The 24,729-nt window shown below is 36.8% G+C and overlaps 2 protein-coding genes across 2 annotated transcripts; both read left to right on the top strand.

Moving 5' to 3' along the window:
• The first annotated feature begins 946 nt into the window (after nt 1-946).
• On the top strand, nt 947-11,605 carry LOC130246478 (cyclic GMP-AMP synthase). Its single transcript, XM_056479454.1, has 7 exons — nt 947-1,301; nt 2,613-2,694; nt 4,694-4,923; nt 5,533-5,761; nt 7,811-8,074; nt 8,166-8,265; nt 11,000-11,605. Exons 2-7 carry the CDS (start codon nt 2,673-2,675, stop codon nt 11,526-11,528), a joined length of 1,374 nt encoding a protein of 457 aa, XP_056335429.1. The 5' UTR covers nt 947-1,301; nt 2,613-2,672; the 3' UTR covers nt 11,529-11,605.
• A 4,776-nt stretch (nt 11,606-16,381) lies between these two features.
• On the top strand, nt 16,382-22,463 carry rpl11 (ribosomal protein L11). The gene is made up of 6 exons (XM_056479493.1): nt 16,382-16,458; nt 17,782-17,932; nt 18,584-18,690; nt 20,612-20,743; nt 21,754-21,864; nt 22,378-22,463. The coding sequence occupies exons 1-6, from the start codon at nt 16,453-16,455 to the stop codon at nt 22,405-22,407; spliced, it is 537 nt and encodes a 178-aa protein (XP_056335468.1). The 5' UTR covers nt 16,382-16,452; the 3' UTR covers nt 22,408-22,463.
• Nucleotides 22,464-24,729: the final 2,266 nt, after the last annotated feature.

The raw sequence follows: 24,729 nt of genomic DNA on the forward strand, positions 1-24,729 counted from the left end.
TACTGCTTTTTCCGGGGCCCAGACTTTCCTCTTCCCAGACACTTCCTCCAGCTCCTCCAGGGGGATCCTGAGGCGTTCCCAGATACATAGTCCCTCCAGCGTGTCCTGGGTCTTCCCAGAGGCCTCCTCCTGGTGGGACATGCCTGGAACACCTCCTTAGGTAGGCATCGAAACAGATGCCCGAGCCACCTCAGCTGACTTCTCTCGATGTGCAGGAGCAGCGGTTATACTCCGAGCTCCTCCTGGGTGTCAGAGCTCCTCACCCTATCTATAATGGTGCGCCCTGCCACCCTGTGAAGGAAACTCATTTCGGCCGCTTGTATCTGAGATCTTGTTCTTTCGGTCATGACCCAAAGCTCATGACCATAGGTGAGGAACGTAGATTGACCGGTAAATCGAGAGCTTTGCCTTTTGGCTCAGCTCCTTTACCACAACGGACCGATACACTGACTGCATTACTGCTGCCGCTGCACCAATCCACCTGTCAATCTCACTTCCATCCTTCCCTCACTCGTGAACAAGACCCTGAGATACTTGAACTCCTCCACCTGGGCTAAGGACTTTCCTCCAACCTGGAGATGGCAAACCACCTTTTTCCGGTGGAGCACCATGGCCTCGGACTTGGAGGTGCTGATTCTCATCCCAGCCTGCAGCTTCACTGTGAAGTACTGACTTGGAAATGATGTTATTTTAATATAGTCAGTCGTGAACTTAAGTGGGCCGGTCTAAGGCTTGAAACTCCAGGCCTGAAAAGGAGTCCCAATCCGGCCCCGGCAGCTTCACAAATATTAAATCATAAAGTAACGAAAATATTTGAAGACAATTGTCAAATGCAGCTTCTATAATGAAAACAGCACAACAAAAGTGTCAAGATTCAGCTAAATTCAAGTGATTTCAATGTCATGTTATGTAAATCAAGTTCTTTCCCAGTACTGGGTTGCAGCTGGAAGGGCATCCGCTGCATAAAACATATACTGAAATAGCTGATGGTTCATTGCGCTGTGATAAAACTGTGTGCTTCTAATGCATAAAGACACTTCTTTCAAATCACTGAAGGTTAACTGTACACATTACTCAATCCATTCATATCTTTGTCCATGGAGTGTTTCGTCAGCAGTAAAGCCTTAGGCAAATATGTCTTTAAAGTTTCGTTCTTCCCTGACAGGAGAACAGTCACACCCTGAACCTTTTACAGTAAAGCGAAAGATCATCTGGTGTGTCTGGGAGTAGATTCTGAGTCTCTAAACACTCGTGTCGTATATCTCTGTGTTTATAATCACATTCGGTACACCAGGAAGTCGGTAAGTCTGCATTCATTAAACTCATTCAATAATTTACGCTTGAGGAATTGTTTGAATAGTTAAATTGATAAAACTTGGTTATGCTAAGTTAACTATAGCTAAACAATAAGCTTTGTTTAGTAATGCATTTTACTGTTGTTCTTATAAGATATTAATGCATCAGTATATCATTGTGCCTATACTGGAGTACGTCTGTCTTAGTTTTTAGTAGATTATAACTTTCTTTCTTTCTCATTACAATATACGATTGAGAATTATTTGAGTAGTTGCATTGATAAGGTTTGGTTTCACCATGTATGCCACAAAGTTAACTAGCTAAACATTCATTCATTTTCTTGTCGGCTTAGTGCCTTTATTAATCTGCGGTCGCCACAGCGAGGAACGTTTCACAGTATGTCTGATAATATTTTTTCTTCTGGAGAAAGTCTTATTTGTTTTATTTCGGCTAGAATAAAAGCAGTTTTTAATAAAAAGAAAAACATTTTAAGGTCAAAATTATAAGCCCCTTTAAGCAAATTTTTTTCCAATAGTCTACAGAACAAACCATCGTTATACAATAACTTGCCTAATTACCCTAACCTGCCTAGTTAACCTAATTAACCTAGTTAAGCCTTCTAATGTCACTTTAAGCTGTATAGAAGTGTCTAGAAAAATATCTAGTCAAATATTATTTACTGTCATCATGGACAGAAGACCCCCAAAACAATAAGCTTTATTTAGTAATGTATTTTACTGTTGTTCTTGCAAGATATTGAGATTATTTTAATATTAATTAATCAAAATATCCCAGATGCCTGTCCTGGAGTCTCTTAATTTTTAGTCAATTATGACTTTATTATATTTTTTATATTTCTTTCTTTCTTTCTTTCTTTCTTTCTTTCTTTCTTTCTTTCTTTCTTTCTTTCTTTCTTTCTTTTTTCTTTCTTTCTTTCTTTTCTTTTTTTTCTTTCTTTCTTTCTTTTTTTTCTTTCTTTTCTTTCTTTCTTTTTTTCTTTCTTTCTTTCTTTTTCTTTCTTTTCTTTTTTTCTTTCTTTCTTTCTTTTTTCTCTCTTTCTTTTGTCTTTCTTTCTTTCTTTCTTTCTTTCTTTCTTTCTCTTTTCTTATTCTTTGAATGTATGAAAGCTAAAAAAAGAAAGGGTGTAAGGCTCTGGTGTTTCACAATTGTCTGTAAAACAATAATGATTTCAGCATGTGCGCCTGACTCCTCACTATATTATTTGATTCGTTAGTAAATCATTTAACAGACAAATAAATCAGAGTTTAAGACTGGACACAGACATAATTTTTTTTCATGGTAATTTTCATTTTTAGGCTGGATTGACCTTTAAGAAAGGATCTGCATCTGACATTTGGTTTTTTTGAAACTCCGTCATGGAAAGTCAAACAAGAACAAGTAATGTGGAGAATCTTTACTATGTCGTTCTTTCTGGTTTTCCTACTTTTCATACTGAAATCTTGGGTTGTCTTGCTTGTTTGACACCATTTATAATCATGTAAAATGCTTTTCAATTTTTCTCACATCAGTCTAGTGTTATTGGGCTGTTTTTATCTAAATATTTGTCATTCTCACTCAAATGATACAAAACCTGTGCTTTTTTTGTTAATGTCAAAAGCATGTAATATCTAACACTGTATTTCTTAACAATGGGATAGCTGAGCACCATATATATACACTATATACACTTACCGGCCACTTTATTAGGTACACCTTTCTAATACCGGGTTGGATCCGCTTTTGCCTTCAGGACTGCCTTAATCCTTCATGGCATAGATTCAACAAGGTACTGGAACTATTCCTCAGAGATTTTGCTCCATATTGACATGATAGCATCACACAGTTGCTGCAGATTTGTTGGCTGCACATCTATGATGCAAATCTCCCGTTCCACCACATCCCAAGGTGCTCTATTGGATTGAGTCTGGGGACTGTGGAGGCCATTTGAGTACAGTGAACTCGTTGTCATGATCAAGAAACCAGTCTGAGATGATTCGCGCTTTATGACATGGTGTGTTATCCTGCTGGAAGTAGCCATCAGAAGATGAGTACACTGTGGTCATAAAGGGATGGACGTGGTCAGCAACAATACTCAAGTATGCTGTGGTGTTGACACGATGCTCAACTGGTACTAATGGGCCCAAAGTGTTCTAAGAAATATGCCCTACACCATTACACCAACACCAGCCTGATCCATTAATACAAGGCATGATGCTTTATGTTGTGGATGCCAAATTCTGACCCTACCATCCAAATGTCGCAGCAGAAATCGAGACTCATCAGACCAGCCAATGTTTTTCCAATCTTCTATTGTCCAGTTTTGGTGATCCTGTGTGAATTGTAGCCTCAGTTTCCTGTTCTTAGCTGACAGGAGTGGCACCCGGTGTGGTCTTCTGCTGCTGTAGCCCATCAACCTCACGGTTGGGCGTGTTGTGCATTCAGAGATGCTCTTCTGCATAACTCGGTTGTAACGAGTGGTTATTTGAGTTACTGTTGCCTTTCTATCAGCTGGATCCAGTCTGGCCATTTTCCTCTGACCTCTGGCATCAACAAGACATTTGCGCCCACAGAACTGCCGCTCACTGGATATTTTCTCTTTTTCGGACCATTTTCTGTAAACCCTAGAGGTGGTTGTGCTTGAAAATCCCAGTAGATCAGCAGTTTCTGAAATACTCAGACCAGCCTGTCTGGCAACAACAACCATGCCACGTTCAAAGTCACTTAAATTGCCTTTCTGATGCTCGGTTTGAACTGCAGCAGATCGTCCTGACCATGTCTGCAATATCTAAATGTATTGAGTTTCTGCCATGTGATTGGCTGATTAGGAATTTGCGTTAACGAGCAGTTGGACAGGTGTACCTAAAAAAGTGGCCAGTGAGTATATATATATATTTTGATGCTTGTTCAAACTACTTATTCAAACTGAGCCTAATCAACACAATTCTTCAGTTTTTTTTGTGACAACTTAATTGTTTTATGTTCCAATCCTCTTAAGTTTGAAAAAACAATTAGGTTAACTTAATCGATTTGTGTTGGGACAACATCACGTATTTGTGTGGAACCCAGATTTTTTTTACAGAGTAGGGTAGATTTGTAAAACATTTTTTTTTTGTATCATATTTTTATATGACTTGTATTATTATAGCAACTATAGGAAAACCACAACAGGTTAATTAAAATTCTTCATAGTTCAAAAACACTATAAATTAGTGTGGTATTTTTAAATTAATGTGGTGATAACTTAATCGTAAAGTAATTTACCTCATTCTCTTGAGTTATTGTTTATAGGCCTATAGGTTCCATAAGAGGCCACATTGTAATGTATTTTTCAGAATAACCTGCAGAGGTAAAGGTATTTGCGTATGTTATGATAATGTCAGTAATTTCATCTTGACAGCTTCTGCTGGAAGTCCTGGAGACGACGCTTGCATTTCAGTCGAGCTGGAGCGCTTGATCCGTCAGAGAGGTCGAGATCTGCGCCTGCGCAAACTGGACCAGCAGAAAGCCGTGAGGACAGTGAATCATCTGATCGACAGTCTGCTGGAGTTCCTGAAGAATAATGAAGACCAGCCCTTCTTCAGGGACATCTCTGTGCTCACCAGCGGCAGCTACTACGAGATGGTGAAGGTAGCCCACGTGAAAAAATACTACAGTAGCCTAATTCAAAGTAAATACTACAATGTTTTTGAACCATAGAAATATAGGTACAAAATCTGTTAAAAAGAAATTAATGTGTGAATATAAAACTGACTTTACCTCAATCATTTGGCGTACACTTCTGTTTACTTTTACACTTTTAAGGAACTTTGAGGTACACATAAATACTTTTTAGATATTAATATGTACCTGTTAGGAACAAAACAATTACCTTTTGAAATTAATTTTACAAATTATATAAATATATAACATAGTACACTGTTAAAAAAATCCTGGTTGCCTTAAATTTTTAAGCTGAATCAAATTAACCTTATGAGTCCATTGAACTTATTATGTATGTTATATATATATATATATATATACATATACATACACACACATACATACATACATACATACATACATACATACATACATACATATGTATATATATATATATATATAAAAACCATTTAAAATTAAAAATTTTAAGGCAGGAAGAAGTTTTTACAGTGTGTGGTGTAACAATCCGCATCTTGAAAAGCAAGACAATAACTGAATTGTACATGTTTACAGTATGTTTCCCCCCTCCCCCAACAGATCAATAAACCCAACGAGTTTGACATTATGCTGAAACTCAAAGTGCCGAGGATTGATTTTTCAGAACTAGAAGAATATAAAGGCCTGTTTTACACAGTGAAGCTTATGAAATCCACACGCAAAGAGATCCAGCACTTTCTTCTAGAAGATGGACGAACAGTCTCAGCCACCAAAGTCAAAGCAGAGATGCACCGTTTGGTTCGCAAATTCATCAGCAACCATTTTCAAGGTGTGTTTCATTGACCTGTTTGGATTTATATTACATTTACTTCTGCCCACATTTCTTTTAAGATAACTGGGCCACATTTCTTCTCTAGGCCACTATAGGCTCAAATCCACATTAGCCAGAGCTTACTGTGCCGAATATTCGCCAAAACTGGCCCACATGTGTTTTTGGCCCACATATGTTATATTACATTTACTTCTGCTCACCTAGCCTGCGCTTATATGGTCACAAAAACTGTAAAAATAGTACAATTGTTATTATATATTTGATATCCACTATATTTCAGTGATGTAATTTTCAGCATGATCCTTCAGAAATCATCTTTAATCAGTGTTATAAATCTTGAAGACGAAATTAATGGCTGAATTATACTTGGATGTTTACAGTACAGTATTTATTTCGCTTTGGATCAAAGCATAAGCTTAATGACTTAATCTAAAATATATTATATATATATATATTTTGCAGATTGTACATTTTTTTAAAATTTCTGTGTGGAGTTTGCATGTTCTCCCCATGTTCGCGTGGGTTTCCTCCGGGTGCTCCGATTTTCCCCGCAGTCCAAACACATGTGCTATTTGTGAATTAAATAAACTAAATTGGCTGTAGTGAGTGACGAGGTGGCGGAGTGTGTAACACGTTCACCTCACAGCAACAAGGTTGCTGGTTCAAGCCTCGGCTGGGTCAGTTGGCATTTCTGTGTGGAGTTTGCATGTTCTCCCCGTGTTCGCGTGGGTTTCCTCCGGGTGCTCCGGTTTCCCCAACAGTCCAAAGACATGTGGTATGGGTAAATTGGGTATGCTAAAAATTGACCATAGTGTATGAGTGTGTGTGAATGTGTGTATGGATGTTTCCCAGTGATGGGTTGCGACTGTAAGGGCATCCGCTGCGTAAAAAATATGCTGGATAAGTTTTCGGTTCATTCCGCTGTGGCGACCCCAGATTAATAAAGGGACTAAGCCAAAAAGAAAATGAATGAATGACCATAGTGTATGAGTGTGTGTATGGATGTTTCCCAGTACTGGGTTGCGGCTGACAGAGCATCCTCTGTGTAAAACATATGCTGAATAAGTTGGCGGTTCATTCCATTGTAGTGACACCTGATAAATAAAGGACTAATCTGAAGGAGAATGAATATAAAGAATAAAATAGTATTTTTTGGGACAGCACTTTAATTTAAGTAAATATTCTGGCTCATTACCTGCCTATTATTAAGATATTGGCTGTTTTTTATTACATATAAAGTACAGATTCTGCATGATCTTATACGACATCGCTAACTACACTCAACTACTACCTCAAAACCTATTAAATTTAAATTAGGAGCCAATTATGAGTTCATTAACTCTAAATTCTTTGCTTTGTTGGGTTCATCTTAGGTCAGACAAATAATAACACTGTAAATAAAATATACATAATAATGAAACATATAAATATATAAAATATGCCATATAAAAACACACTGATACAATTCACCAAACAAGAAATGATCATTCATTAATTTTCCTTCGGCTTAGTCTCTATTTCAGAGGTCGCCACGCAGCGGAATGAACTGTCAACTATTCCAGCATATGTTTAACGCAGCGGATGCCCTTCCAGCTGCAACCCAGTACTGGGAAACACCCATATACTCTCACATTCTCACACACACTAATACACTACAGCTAATTTAGTTTAATCAAATTCACCTATAGCATGTGTGTTTGGACTGTGGGGGAAACCGGAGCACCCCGAGGAAACCCACGCCAACACGAGAAGAACATGCAAACTCCACTCAAATGCTAACTGATCCAGCCGAGGCTCAAACCAGCGTCCTTCTTGCTGTGAGGCGACAGTGCTAACCACTAAGGAAAATGAATGAATGTACCTTAAAATAAAATTTGAATACTGTGACCATAGTTTAAATACAATAGAAATCTTCTGCAGCATTATACATGTGTGCCACTTTTGATCAGGTCTAAGCATTTTCATTCAAATAAATCAAATTCTTAATTATGTTTAAACACAATTAGCACTTGAATCTGAGATTGTAGTTCTGTTGTTCGTTCACAGCTAAAGGTTGGACGATATGCCGAAAACTGGTCAATTCGCCAGCGGTGACCCTCGAGTTTACATCTACAGAGAAAGAAGATGAAGTGATGTCTGTGGATATTGTGCCCACTCTTGAGGTGCCACAAGGCTGGCCACAAGCAGCGCGGGCCGGTCCCAACGTAGACCGATGGCTTGGAAAGAAATGTCGCCGCCAGTTTGTCAGTAAGGCTGTGTATTTCGTCCCTAAGAGACCGAAAGGAAGAAACCTCAGTGATGATGCTAAAGGTGTGCTGGGATTACACAAATTCAGGCACGACCATCATTCCTCATTTTCCTTAGCATAGATAACTGATATATTTGAGTTGCTCTTTTTCAGAGAGCTGGCGCATATCTTTCTCTCACATTGAAAAGGAGATGATGCACTATCACGGCAATAAGAAGACATGCTGTGAAACGTCTTCCAATAAGTGCTGTCGGTATGTTTTTCAAGTCAATTTGTAAATATCCTCAATTTGTACAACATAAAGTGGAATTAAAAGTCATAACTGTCGATTATTAATAAATATAATAAAAAATATGAACACTGAACGTCAGAACTATTTCAAACCTATATACACCGAACATACTGGAGAGGTAAATAGGCTCTACGTGTACTATAAGTAGCTGACTATACAGGTAACCTGAGACAGACTATAGTAGTCAACATTTTAAGTGGATCAAAAAAGGTTTTAAAGTTGATATAAGACAAGAATAGGTGTTGTTTAATAGTTTTAGACAGTTTTCATAAACTATTTTAATTCACTTCAAATGTATATAACTGTATATGGGTACTTTATGTAGTACAGTACAATACTGTGCCAGATATTGTGCAAAAAGAGGTATTTATGGTTAAAAAACAAAACAAGTAGTGGAGTATGCTTTGTGTAGTGCCATATGATTTGTTGCATTCACAAGTAAAACATTTCCTTCTTGTCCTCGTAACATGGACTTTAGAAAGTGTCTGTGCATATGGAGAGAGGAGGGTTTCTACAGTCTTTATAGCAAGCTCTTGTAGATAAATTAACCAAAATTCAACACAAATTCAAGATAAGAGGGCTCATAATTATACTAGACTATTACACCTTTTGATTAAGTGAAAATTAATGATTAGTTTGCAGTCATGTGAAAAAGTTTTGGCACCCTTTCCATATCAGGATCTGATCTCTCACAGTTTTTAAGGTAATGTGTTCATTGCTTTTTTTAAAGGAAAGTAGCTAATTGTTTTTTTTCCCCCAGTGTAATTTTAAAAGTACAAAAGTTTACCTCTTGAAGTTTTTAGTACTATATTCCAGATAGCATACGAATGTGGGCCACTTTGTCTTCGCTCGGCCCAGACAAAATGGATGTGAGCCTGAAGTGGCCCAGCTGTACAATGGCAAATGTGGGTCAATGATTCAAATGCATATATGGGCCATTTAAGGCAAAGATTTGGCACTTATGGTAAAATGTAATCTGAATGTGACCCATGTGGAAAATGATAAATTTGGCCCAAATGATGGAGGACAAATGTGGGCCACAGTTGGCAAAAATGTGGCATAGTCATTTAAGGTTAATCTGGGTCTAAACCTAAAGTGGCTCACATGTGTAAGTGCAAGTGTGGCCCAGTTATCTTAAGACATGTGTGGGCCACTTTTGGCAAATATTTAGCACAGTAAGCTGTGGCTATTGTGGCCATTAGCCTATAGTGGCCCAGAGAAGATATGGAAAATGAGGCCCAGTTATCTTAAAACATATGTGGGCCACTTTTGGCGAATATTCGGCACAGTAAGCTATGGTAATGTGTATTTGAGCCTAGAGTGGCCCAGAGAAGATTTGGCAAATGAGGCCCAGTTATCCTAAAACAAATGTGGCCCACTTTTGGCGAATATTTGGCACAGTTAGCTCTGGCTAATGTGGCTGTGAGCCTAAAACGGCCCAGTTATCTTAAAACATATGTGGACCACATAGACTAAAGTCACCGTCATGGAGAAAAGTGTTTGCTTTAGTTGGGCTCATAGCCCTGAACCTCTTAATAATAATTCTAACCAAAACCTCTTAACTTTCTTTTGGGCTGCTGTAACTTTTAAGAACTTTGCTTGAAAAGTTTATTCATTACAGCAAACAAGCCAAGTAAAAAACAAAAACAACAACAACAACAACAAAAAGCAATAAAATGAAGAGAGGCACAACCTGTGATTAAATAATATAATTCACTGATGTTAACCAGTGTTTAATCCATTATTAGAAGTAACGTAATAACATGCTTGCACATGCCACAGAATTATGAAGGTTTATAAGCTAAAAAAATTCTATGGTTCAACTTCTGCTATGGTTGTATTCAGAATGTATTGATACTGCAATGCATGCTAGGATTTTTGTACTTTGCCATAGCCAGCAAGTATAAGGTGTAGGCCAGATCTGGGCCAGAATAAAAGCAAACTGTGGCCCAGAATAAGGTCAGTTCTGGTTCATTTGGTTGAATTTGTTGGTTCAATTTGTGGCCCAGACCTGAAAAAAAACAGGAGTGGACCGCCCTAGAGCCATCATTTCATTCAGTATGTGGTCCAGATTTAAGTGTCTGGTGTGGGCCAGATTTGGGCCAGAATAAAAGTTTTTTTTAATGAAATGAAAAGAGAATACCAGGAAATATATATATATATATATATATAAATCATATTCACTCAAAAAATAATTTTGCTGCTTGTTCAAATTACTTACAGGATGAGTTAAAAAACAACACAACGAGTGTTAAGACTTTAAGACTTTGTTAAGAGATTTTTTTGGGACAACTTAATTGCTTTATGTTCAATCCACTTAAATTTGTTAAATTAACTCAATCGATTTGTGTTGGGACAACATGAATAAATTGTGCAACGCAGCATTTTTTACAGTACATGCTATACAAATAATGTTCATAATTAGTTCCGGTTAGTAAATACATTAACATTAATGGAACCTTATTCTAAAGTGTGTCCAAGAATTGTCATATTGGCCAGCCCTAAAAAAGATACTTTACTTGATAAAATAAATAATAAATGCAAAATGTGCAAAAATTATATGATCAAGAACCACCTCTGCCTGCTTTTTAGCCAGGAAAAACTATAACTGCACATTTACATTTGCACCGTATTTTTAACAGTGAAAACCTGGCAACCACAGGATTTTTACAATATTCCTCCTTCTCTCTTATAGGAAAGTTTGTTTGCGTCTTCTCAAGTGTCTGATTGAAGGACTGAAGCAGCAGTTTCCCAAACAGCTGGAGCCTCTGTGTTCGTATCATGGAAAGACAGCCTTCTTCCACGTGCTTTCAGACAGAGTGCATGACTCCCTGTGGTCTCCAGGCCAGCTCTCCGTCTCCTTTATTAAGCTCTTCGGATACTTTGAGCGATGCGCACTCAATGGTTCACTTCTGCATTTCTTTGTTCGTGAGCACAATCTTTTCTCTCCTCCTGCATTTTCTAAGCGAGCTCTAGGATTTCTGACCCATGCTTTGAGGGAGCAGAGAGATCTGGGGTTCCCTGTTTTAAAGGTTCCCAGTCCTTCTTCTGGTGTCGTTCCTGATACTGAAACTCTGATTCCTGATATTGAAACTCTAATTGAGCCAAATCCACCTGTCAGCGACACTTGCAGGATTTCTGCCTCTTTTAGGCATGCGTATGTGTGGTATAGTATAGCGGTCATTTTTGTATGTGTAGGAATTGCATGTGTATTGCATAAATAATAATAACGATAACATGTTTTTAGAATCTACATATTTAAATGTATTAAATGGGAGGCATTTCCCCTTCAAACGAATCATCTCATTTTCGAGGGGGTCCCTATTTTTTTATTTACTATTATTATTTTTTAAATAATTTATATAATTTCATTTTATATAAAATATGCTGTATTCAGTGCTCATTATAAATGAGGACAGATTTCTCTTTTAAACTAATATTTTCTATAGGATGCTAGACAATATTACATTTGCATATACATTAGATTATTCAGTACTGAAACCAAATCTGGAGCTTATCTCAAACCAAATCTGGAGCTTATCTAACAAAATAATTTATATTAATGGTATAAAGATTTGTTCACCCAAATTGATATGTCCTAAATATAAATATATATTCATTTTCCTTAGTCACTTTATTAATAAGGGGTTGCCACAGCGGAATGAACCAACAACTTATCCAGCATATGCTTTGGATGCTTTTGCAGCCCCAACCCATTATTAGGAAACACGCATACACTCTTGCATTCACACTCATACACCACGGTCACTTTAGCTTATTCGATTCACCTATAGCGGATGTGTTTGGACTGTGGGGGAAACCGGAGCACCTGGAGGAAACCCACGCCAACACGGGGAAAACATGCAAACTCTATATAAAAATGCCAACTAGCCCTGCCGAGGCTTGAACCGGGGACCATCTTGCTGTGAGGCGAATGATCGTGCTACCCACTGCGCCACCATGGCACCCTATATATATATATATATATATATATATATATATATATATATATATATATATATATATATATATATATATATATATATATATATATATATATAAAATCTAAATATATATGTGAAAAATATTAAATACAGATTTTTAAAAGAGGAAGATTCAAGAGAAACAAAAAAGTTGACATTCTGTAGGTTTTTTTTAGGGGTTAAAGCGCAATAATTATCAAAAAAAGTTGAACTTTCCACTTTGAATGGCTGTAACAGGCTCATTTACAAAAGGGGCATGTCCACATGAACCTACATGCCTGTAAACCCATAAGGAAAACTCAAAACATCACAGAATTCAGTGAGCACATGTGGCATATGAGCATGAAAAAATGTTGTGGAGATCGGGCAATAGGTGGCGCTATTATAGTAGAAAAGGTCTCAAAAACATAGTGTTTTAATGTCTGTAGTCTGTTGATGCTCAATACAGTGTTTGAATGACCATTTTAGCCACTAGATGGATCAACTTGAAGTTTGGCATGCAGTGTATTTGCTCAAAGTGGAATGACACAATAAAAAAATGTCTGCCATTAGCCAATTACATTTGAGCACCCATTAAATACAGTTAAGGACAGCTGATCAGAATAACAGAGTAACTCGGTGGGCATGTTGGACTCACGGTGCTAGAGGTCTGTAGACATTTTGAAAGCAATCCTCCACTAGGGGGCGATTGGAGTGTGCAATTAAACATTTGTTAAAGGGCTCCTATGGTAAAAAATCTACTTTTCAAGCTGTTTGGACAGACATATGTGCATGTATGGTGTATAGACCGTCATATTGGGGTGATATAAGCACACCCAGTGCTTTTTTTTCAATTTAACAACATAAAAACGGTGGACCAATTGGAGCGGTTTTCAAACCGACCGCAACTTTACGTAGGAGAGCGGTCCCCCCGCCCACCAATATCGATTGACAGGCGCGTCATCATATCCTCAGTTTGTTGATTCACGTCCGCCATTTTCAGCGTGAGTTGAAGCGATATCATTAAAGGAACACGCTAGCTCTATTTTTAGATGCAAGGCTCATTGGGCTCAACACAAGATCAATATTCTCCACATTATCGCTCTAATCAGAATCTTTAGGTAGGTTTGCGAACATGAGTACTTCTCATTGAGTCTACCTTATACTTCAGCCGTTTGCATTTCTCGCGATCCCAGAAGCTCCCTGTGATCTTAACTAGCATGCGTTTTAGAATTCTAAACATCGGTTTCTATCAGGGTACACTCAAGTCGACGGCTGGGCGCCGCGGACCGCTGCAGAAACCTATGTTTAGAATTAAAAAATGCGTGGCGCGATGATTCGGGATACTTCATATCTCTGCCGCCCCACAGAGAGTGTCTGGTGTGCCGTGTCGTGGCTTCGAGCGGTGCATCCGGTCCCTCAGTCAAAGTTAATTCAGTGTGTGTGGTTATTAGTTTCTGTGTACAAGCTCGGCACTTGAAACTAGCACACAGTTGGCTGTAAAACTGTACAAAGACACAAATGATTTTGTACTCTCTGCTTGGTCTGTGTCAGAGTCGTACATGTACGACTGAATGCTGATCCTCTCCTCCTCCTTTCAATCTGCCTGTCTGTGTTGCAAACACAGAGCGGGTGAGCTCATGGCCCCGCCCCCTTGTTACGTTGGGCGGGAAGCCGAAACTAGTCTACATGTGAAGCAACACACCCCTAAATCAGCGAGCTGTGGACACGCCCCCAACATGACACTTTTTTAACACATTATAATAAACAAATCTGAATTGTGTTTTAAACTGAACCTAAACTGGCACACTCAGAAGAACCATAATATTAATATTAAATCATAAAAAAGAGGTAAACTATGGGCCCTTTAACTCAATCTACAAACTCTAAAACTCTAATTATATAGTTTATTGTTGAATAAACTACTTACAGACTTCCTAACTAATAAACCTTAAACGTCTAAGATGCTTGAACCCCGTTAATTGCTGCTTGCAGCTATATATATATATATATATATATATATATATATATATATATATATATATATATATATATATGTGTGTGGCTTTTTTTTTGTAATCCTTTTCTTGAATTAAAAGCTGTCAGGTGACCAAACTCATATTTTAATGAATATAACTGTTTAATAAATCTGTTTTGTTAAACAGAAAATAGAAGATCAAATAGAAACCATTGCAAAAAATGTCTGTATTCACTGAGAAAAGGATAAAAATAAAAATGTTCAAATTGGGGTGTATACTCAATGCTGAGCACTGTATTTAGATTATAAATAATCTATACAGAGTCTTCCACATATTTGGAAAAGTAAATATTGTGCAATGATCATTTTTAATCATTATTTAAGCACATTTATTCATTGTATTTGGGACTGTTCACTAGTTCAGCCTTTTTGGCACCAAACTCTAAATATTTTAAGGTACATGGCTTGTAATATTAATACCACAGTCACCAAGGTTATGCTTACTGGGAGATGGGGAACAGATGCCAAATATTACAAAAGGAGAGTTCACAGTCATCATGGTGGGGATCTCAGTGACAGCTAGAGTCATCTTAAAACACTGGAAAACTCCCAAAATTCCAGAGTTAAAAGAATGGGCCAATATAATGATTAAAACAGCTTAGTATGAACGTTTACTTTACAAATGACATAGTAAAGACAAAGCAGAGGCCCCTGTGTGTATCCCTGTGTGTACCCCCACTTTTGGTCTAATGTAACTATGTCTTTTAACACAATTTAAAACTACTCACCAGGTTCTTTTAATAATATTGTACTTTTGTCCATAGTAACCACTGTATACATTCTGGCTTTACATTTAGTTGATCATTTGTAATATGTGTTTGTATTATTTTGTCATGAACCAGAAGAAAACAATAAAAAAAAACTTGAATTAAAACATTATTTAAATTGGATTTATGCAAAAGATTAAACATTTATATCATAATTTTAAATTACTGTGTGTGTGTGTGCGTGTGTGTGTGTGTGTGTGTGTGTGTGTGTGTCCGTCCGTAAACGTTTTTTATTTCCAAACTGTGGAAATAACTGTTAAAATGATCATATTAATGTCATATCAATTTGAACAGCATCATATCCATAATCTGGGGAATAAAAAGGAAGGATAATCGGTATAAACTGTGTGCTTATTTCTTTTGTTCATATATTCATTCATTCATTCATTTTATTTTCAGCTTAGTCCCTCTTATTAATCAGCGCTCACCACAGCGGAATGAACTGCCAACTTATCTAACATATGTTTTACGCAGCAGACACCCTTCCAGCTGTAACCCAGTACTGGGAAACACCCGTAGACACTCATACACTACGGCCAATTTAGCTTTCCCAATTCTCCTATAGCGCATGTGTTTGGACTGTGGAGGAAACCGGAGCACCCGGAGGAAACCCACTGCCAACACAGGGAGAACATGCAAACTCCACACAGAAATGCCAACTGACCCAGCCGAGGCTCGAAGTGGAACCATTGTTCACATAAGTATGTCACATATGTGTTCACCAAGTTACACAAAAGTGCAACATAGTCAGTGTAAACTGCAAATAAAGGTTCAAATTGTCATTGCAATGTTGCATCATTTTAAGAAACGTTTATTTTGAGCATTATGGACCAAATGTAAAACCTAAAATATGATGGTCTCCGCATGTTTACCAAGCTACACAAATAAAATGAATAATTCTCTTTTTTTCTCACAGAATCTGAATCTGCATTTAGATGTATTTAGATATTTATAGATTTATTTTCAACGTTCTTTCATTTGTTATCCTTAAACTAAATAAATGCACGCAGTGAATTATAACATAAGTTATTTTAAATATTTTTTGTGTTTGTCATGTGAACTATTAAATAATTTCAGAATAAATAAAATAACACAATTATTTCTCGCTGTACATCTTAAGTACATCACGGCCGGGATTCAACGCAAATAAAAAAAAAAAAGTTGTAATCTTGGCTACACTTTAGTTTTAATACGTGGCGAAAGTACACACAATGTGTCTCTGCGTGTCTAATAAGTGTAATGATTATTTTTAGTCTCATGAAATGTACCGGAAGCACAATATTTATGTTTGAGGAATGATGGGTAGTGTAGTTCTGCGGACGCAAAACGCAGCATAAATCCTTTGCGCCGGAAGTGTATCGTTCTCTTCAAGTGATCAAACATGGCGGTGAGTACAGCAAAAATTGTGACCAAGCCGGGGTATCATCAAAATCACTAAACATCTGCTTGTATTTATGCAATAATCACACGAAGTACATCGTTATCAGTCGCTACTGACGTGACAAACAGAAGAACGGACATATTAGTGGCCAGAATAGTCGGATGAGGCTAATATCACCGCTAGGTTCATAATGTGCCGAAGAGCTGCAACGGCACGTCATGGACGCGTGAAAAGTAATTTACATGCTTAAAATACAACGTACAATGTTTTTACTGTTAAAATTACAGTCGAATAAGTAACAGTTATGTCATCGTTAATGTTTTTTATGATCGATTATTGGCTATGCTAGCCGACGTTCAAATACTGGATATGTCCGGGCATGTTCATTTCAGACTCGGGTCAGTATTATAATAGCTGTTAGTTAATTAAAGTTTGTCGTGTTTTAAGGTCATAAACCATTAGGAAGTACTAAGAGATGCAGTGTCTTTAATCGTTGTACTTGTCAGCCTTTATTCGAGAGTTGATGCAGGTTTGTGAAGGACTCTCCTGACAGCTCATTTAACTTGATTATATTTAGTTACAATGGACCAGATCGTGAATTGGGTAAAAAGAAAGGAAAGTTTAAAGTAAATTAAGTTTTATATTCAACACATTCGTACATTTCTGAACAGTGACAACTTGTGATATTTATATATACCCGTTTGGCACTATTGTCACTTGTTTTATATGCTGTCTTGTATAGTTATTTATAAATGGCTTGTTTTCACTGTTGGCTCAGAGGACTGTTATTTCATCTTTGCTCTATTTCAAGAATGTTCAACATATTTGGCTGAAACTGACTTGACTTCATGGTTTACCATCCTACTTTGAATAATGAGTCTGAGTTTAACTTGCTGACTTTATTAACGAGTGTTATTAATGCGATTGAGGCAACGTTAAAGTTAATTTATGGTTGCACATTCGTTCAGTGTCAACGTCCATATATTGGTTTACCACGCTACTTTGAATATTCTGTCTGAAATAGCATTTAATATGACTTAAATAACAGCACTATTTAATTGAATGAATAATGTAGTACTTTTGAAAGTCATTGTCTGCTAATATGATTTCCCTATTTAGACTATGCAAAGAATGCTTTTCTGAAATGATATGGAGAAAGTGTGAATATTAAACCAAATTTGCGTCAAGTTTACCTACTAAGACCTTGATTAGATTAAGTGTGTTTGATTTATTATTGGAACTAAACTCTTGACACCCGGCCTTTTAGATAAGTTTGGTGAGCACTTCTTTATCCTGACAGCTCCTTATTTCTGTTATTAAATTACACAGGACCAGAGCGAGAAGAAGGAGAACCCCATGAAGGAGCTGCGCATCCGCAAACTGTGCCTGAACATCTGTGTGGGTGAGAGCGGTGACAGACTGACCAGAGCTGCTAAAGTGCTGGAGCAGCTAACAGGACAGACTCCAGTCTTCTCCAAGGGTGAGTGGCGTTTTCTCCTACATTTAAAGTGGTGGTGGTTCCTGATCATACATTTTTGCTGTTTGAAACCAACACATTTGGGATATAAACTTTGTAATTTTGTCAAATAAATAAAAGGGCTGGCCAATATGACTATTCTCGGTCAGGCTTTACAATAATGTTCTATTAGGTAATATACTTACTAACCTGAACTGTTTGTACAGCATTGATTAATCATAGTTCAACATGTACTGATGTATTATTAACATCCATGTTCATGCTTGAGGACAAATGTGCAATTTTATAATAATAATTCCTTTTTATATAGCGCTTTTCTGGACACTCGAAGCGCTTTAGATGTTTTTTTTTGCGGGGGGTATAGAGAATCTCCTCATCCACCACCAGTGTGCAGCATCCACCTGTATGATGCGACAGCAGCCATATTGCTGCAGACCGCACACCAGCTGAATGGAGGAGAGGAGACAAACTAACATGAACAAATACAGTTTTTTGATGTTAGTCAATGTAAAGAATTTATTTATTTTTTTACATTTTTAAAGTGTATATACTCCAAAAAAAAAATCCCCATGCCCCTGCTTTATCTTGTGAATGTGGAGTGACTTGTTGTTCTCGCAAATTTAATGTCGCATTATTTGCATGTTCTTCCTTCAGCCCGCTACACTGTGCGATCCTTCGGTATTCGTAGAAATGAAAAGATTGCAGTCCACTGCACTGTTCGAGGAGCCAAGGCTGAGGAAATCCTGGAGAAGGGATTGAAGGTGAGATGGAAACGTTTGGAGATATAATAAACAGGACAATGAATGCTTGAAATGAAGGGAAAACATTTTTTCATTTGTGGCAGTTCTGAAATATCGCGCAGAATGGTGACGCTTGGGTTTTTCAATTGTTCGAAATCTGTTTTAATTTGACGTCTTAAAATTCTGCAGAAACATGCTAATACCAAGAAATCCTTTAAGTAGGGCTGCTCGGTTCTGGCAAAAAAATGTAATTATAATAATTTTTTTTTTGCTTTTATTATTTTTTTTACGTTTTTGTAAATGTAAAAAAGGTTAAAATGAGTAGCCTATTACTATTGTTAATTCTCAAACACATGGTAAAACAACATTAATAATATTAGGCCTATGTGTAGCTCCACTGTTGCTTAAAATGCTAAATTTTTGTATAGTCATTAGTGTGGACTTGAACAGACTTTCAATATGTCCTGTTTGATAATACACAGTAAAATGAGGACATCAGAATATAACTATTCATAATTCTGAAGTTGATTTATTATGTTTAAGACGTGCTTGTCATCTGTCATTGACAACATTATGAGACCATTATATTTCCATTATATATAGGCTAGGGTTTTTATACTGACACAGTAAACATTTATTTTCATGCACAACACTGTTCGCGCTATGAAAGAAAAAAACATATCAAATGCTTGTCATAATCATAACTCTAAAATGCGATATGATCGTTTAAATGATGAGCGCACAGATTTCACTTTCACTTCCGAGTGTAGCTCATGGCTGTGGTCACTGTGAGAGAAAAAAAACACATACATGCAAATCAAACCTCCCGCACGGCCCTCAAACTGAACATTTACAACTTTATTACCTGTTATTCACACCCTATGCAGGTTCTGTTTACTAAAGTAGGCATCATTTGCGTGCATGCGTGCTTTTCAATAAACAGCTGGCGGTCAGCTCACGTGTGATTTCGCGACTGTGAATACATCATTACATGAAGACAGATGTCATTTTTTTGGTGTGTTATACCTTATAAATACAGTATGTGACACTTAACGCCATTTGAAGGTGTCAATGTTGCTGGGAAGGCTTCTGCGACTGCCTTCTCTCCTGACCATGAAAATATAATTGGCTGAATCGCAGAAAAGCTGAATTAAGATTGTGTGTAGGGTCTAATCGAGATCGTGATCTTGTTTCGATTAATCGTGCAGCCCTACTTAAGTATATGAGACTTTGCATCTTGCATTTCTTTGAAAAAAAGGGCTAATGTAGATAATTTTATCTGACTTTTTTTTAAAACCTGATATAATGTCTTGAGTATGGTCAGGAGATAGAAAGGTTACATGTAATCAAATTAGAGCATGTTGATATTGTTAGATTTTGTTCTTTGCACATTTAACGATATAAACAAATTTAAAAACAAATTAGTACTTCAGTATTAATAATGTTTATCTTTTTAACAGTTTGAGGGAGTTGAAATCTCTTCTTAGTAATCAAATTCCTTATTAAATGTTACATTTGTTCTCGGTCTATGGTAGAGACTGGGTGAGAGTCTGTTCACAAAGATCATACCTCCACAAATAAAAATCCGTCCATAATGGCTTTACATATTCTGTCCACTTGGACCAAACTAAATAGGGGCAAATCATTCCAAACTTCTCCCATGAACCTTTCTTTTCTTTTTTTCCCCCCACATTTCTCAGCTGACTGTTTCCCTTCATAATATAGAAACCTGAAGTTCTTTGTCACATTTGGTTCTGAGGGGGGAAAAAAATATATTGCAAGAGGTTTATTTATTTATTTATTAATTTTTTTGCAATTATACTTCGCAGTTCAGAAGTTTGTCTTGCTATTTGACCATTCGTATCCCTCACAGCCTGCTTATGGATGATCTATAGTTTACTTTTTAAATGTAATATTTTATTAATGTGTTTTTTTCCTCCAGGTGCGCGAGTACGAGTTGAGAAAGAACAACTTCTCAGACACCGGAAACTTTGGCTTTGGTATCCAGGAACACATTGATTTGGGCATCAAGTACGACCCAAGCATTGGAATCTACGGATTGGACTTTTACGTGGTAAGTTATGTTTAAATGTATTTTATGGACCCAAAAAGTGACGTCTTATTTACATTACAGATGCAGAAGGTTTTGTTTCCAAAAGATATTTTTAATATTTTGTTCTACATTTTCAGTTTTTCTTCCGCTTTAAAACTAAAGAATTAGATTTGTGGTGCTAATTTGTGTTTATTTTAGTAATCTGGTTGTTGAATATTTAAATGTGTAAAGGTTTTGTATTCTCTGAGGGATGTGACTGTTTACATTCTGCACCACATTTAACGTGCAAGGTTATTGTGGGAGTTATGAGTATTAATATTGTTTGTAGTATATATTATTAATTGAACATTTTGGTTACACAAAAATAACAACTTGTGAAACATGTATAGATGTTTCAAGCTTGAGTTTCTTTTGTTGTTACCATAACAGGGAAAAGTGAGTTTACTAGAGAGAGAGCGCCAATCTGTGCAGTGTGAATGATGTACTGATGGTAAATTTAAGAAAATAAATTACACAAGTTTGGTTGCATGGATTAGCCTTTTTTCAGTAAAATGAACACCCGGTTTATTACTCCATTCAGAATTTAATGGCAACATTCTTGTTGCCATCATTAACAAATTATGTTTAGCCCAAGCAATAAACTAATTAATTCACTTTGCTAATGCTCCCAAACTACTCTTCTAGCCTGACTTATTTTTGTTTCCATTTCTGCTTAAATAATGGAAAATGTCCATCCCTGAGGCAACATTATTTTTTAATGACATTTTTTTTAATAGTATAGTCTAATATTACTGTCTGTCTGCTGGATCAAAAATGCATTTAAAATGCAGTCGTATTTTACACAATGTAGTTTTGCTGACCTGCAGATTATCTACAGCCCCTGCGGATATAATGCTCATCACTAGTGTGTGCTGTTATCTGGTCATCAGCATTCTTCACTCGTCTTCTGCTGAACAAAATGTATGATCATTTGAAGTTTGGGAAGATCAGACTTTTCACTTGTAAACTATCCCCTCATCTGTTTACTGTAGGTTCTTGGCAGACCTGGGTTCAGCATTGCTGACAAAAAGAGGAAGACGGGCCGCATCGGCGCTAAACACCGCATCCGCAAGGAGGAGGCCATGCGCTGGTTCCAGCAGAAGGTGTGTGGAATTGCCTGATCACATCAGTGAGAAGTGCACTGCCATCCCGGGACCTTTTACCAATCATGTTAATCTCCTCCAACTTTGCTCCAATATTGTCTTATTACATTCTGCAAAAATGCCACAAATGAAATACTCTCTACAGTTTTTGATTCAGTTCCCTGCTCTTGCTTTAACTTGTAACATTAATATTTAGGCTAATTCATTTAGATCATGAAGTTTACACTAATTATATACTAATTTAAACCAGAATGTGACTGAGTTTTAGAATGAGCTGCCGGTCATTTATATGACGTTTCCACCTTTTTTTTGCTTGCTAATGTCATTCCCACCGCACCTTCCCACCCCTCTACAGCCACTTTTATTTGTTTTTTTCATCATGATTGCCAGTGTTAATGCTAGGCAGAAGTTTTCAAATGTTAAAGTTCAAATTCTAGTGCAATCTCTTGTGTTTGCTGTTTTTCAAGTCATTAAACTGAATTTACCTGAACACTTTTTTTTCTTGTCTTTCAGTACGACGGCATCATCCTCCCTGGCAAGTAAAGGACCACCATTTTTTGAATTTGTATCAAAAAAATAAAAAGGAACAAAACCCCAAACTCCTGTGCATGTGTCTTCATTTGATTGTATTGGTGTTGCGCTTCTCTTCGGCTGTCTGATCAGTGGAGACACTGTTAAACTTCACAGTGAACCAATTTAAAACCGAATACAGCTGGACATTTTAAAGGGTGCAAATTATAGTTAATAGTTTTGATATCCTTGGTTCAGTCCTTTTTTTGTGTATGGTGTGTAAAATTAAACTGCAATTCTTTTCCAAAGTTAAAGCTTGGTTGGTGAGTGGCTGTAATGCTTTGTATTGGAAAGCTTTGGAGAAAGAGGCATGTTTGGGTTTAATCAATTTAGCTTTATTTAAATCCAGAGATCTAGTAGCAGATACACTCCAGGCTGTTCTCTTATACTTGCGTTCCCTCTTGGCTGTGCATTCAGGAGCTGACATCTTTGTTTTGGAAGATCATGTTTTATCTGTTACAGGTGGTCATTGTAATGACTACATAAGTACAAAGTAAAGACCTGTTATTGAGACATTATGCTCACTTTAAATCAAAACATCAATACGTTCAAATGGGAATTTACACTTTTACCTTTAGTCAGTTTATAGACCATGAGATCAGTTTATTTTCATCCAAACCTGAAAATTCATTTTTACCTTTCAACCACAAGATATTTCGAAGAAACCAGTGAACATTGCCTTCTGTAGGATTAGTTTTTCCTGCTATGGATGTCAATGGTTACAGCTTTCAGCTTGCTTCAAAATGATAGTGTGTGTCAACAGAATAAAGAAACTCCTGAGGGTCTGGAGGTCTTTAGGGTGAACAAATGAGTGTATTTTAAATTTGTGGATGCACTATTTTAATATTTGGCAACATTAAAACCCTTTTCTAACTAATTTCTTGTCTTTGTGTATAAATGCAAATCTTAAGTACCCCTGAGTGATGTTTGCAGTTATTGGCTTTGAATATTGAGAGAGAAAACAGAATAAAAAACAAATAAATATGAAAATAAATAGAAGACTAGAACTACTGAATTAAGCATTATTTTATTATTTTTTTTATATAATTGTTCTTTTATATATTATTTTATATAATGGTTCTGAAAGAGATCAAGCTTCACCCCTGTAAGAAAAAGTTACTCAAATGTAATGTAATTCAATAGAACTTCGGCTCAATTTCTAAAACTCCTCCACAGAGACCTCACTATATTCATCACACTGCAGAGGCGTGTGTGAAATGTACCTTTCATATTCTTCATTCAAGGGCCCTAAGTAGTGCTTATTCTCTGAACTTCCAGTGTATCTATTCTAAATGCATATCTGGAGTTTAAGAACAAGACTAAAACATAAACACTTGAAGGGTTAGTTCACCCAAAAACCTAAAATGACTATTTACTCAGCCACACGAGATTCCAAACCTTGAGTTTCTTCTGTTGAAGAATAGGATATTTTGAAGATGTAACCTTGACTTACATAGTAAGAAAAACATATACTATGAAGGTTACTGGTATCTAGATTTTTCAAAAGATCATTAATGTTCAACAGAAGACAGAAACTCAAAGGTTTGGGATGAGGAAATCACTACATAATTTTCAGATTTAGGTGAACTACACCTTTTAAGTGTCTTAATGGTGTTACACAGTGTTGGGGGTAACTTTACAAGTAATGCGAGTTACGTAATATTTTCTAAGTAAGACATTACTATTAAATAAAAAAATTAATAATATTTGAGCTACTTTTTAAAAATGTAATGCGAGTTACTTTTCTGCGATGGAAGTTTTCTCTTTTTGAATGGATGGACGAAAAGGAAATGGGATTTTCTCAATGGACAGTGATTTTACTGAGCTAATAAAGCTAAGACAAAAGTAGCAAACTCATTGCTTTAATCATTCTGTATGTACGGTATATATAGGCAAGGCAAGTTTATTTATATAGCACATTTCATACACAGTGTCAATTCAAAGTGCTTATAGCTCTGGGGTCAAGAAGTTAGATACAGATGCAGTTGGATAGCATCTTAAATTATTAATTTTTGTGTGTTTTAGAGGTAAATGGTGTAGCTTATACAGTGTGTTGTTCAGTGCAGAGCTCCTCTTAAAAAAAACACACACACACCACCTCCCAAGTTCTGAAAGAGATCAAGCTTCAGCCCGGTAAGAAAAAGTAACTCAAAAGTAATGTAATGCATTATTCAGGGCTGCTGCTGGCTGGTACGGGCCCTATGGAAACATCTCGTGGGTGTCGTGGACGAAAGTGGAGGAGGGTTGAAGTTGCTGCATACGAAAGTGAAGGGGGGGGGGCAGGTTTGGCACATG

The sequence above is a fragment of the Danio aesculapii genome, chromosome 19 (genome assembly GCF_903798145.1).
Source record: "Danio aesculapii chromosome 19, fDanAes4.1, whole genome shotgun sequence".
Classification (NCBI taxonomy): Eukaryota; Metazoa; Chordata; class Actinopteri; order Cypriniformes; family Danionidae; genus Danio; species Danio aesculapii.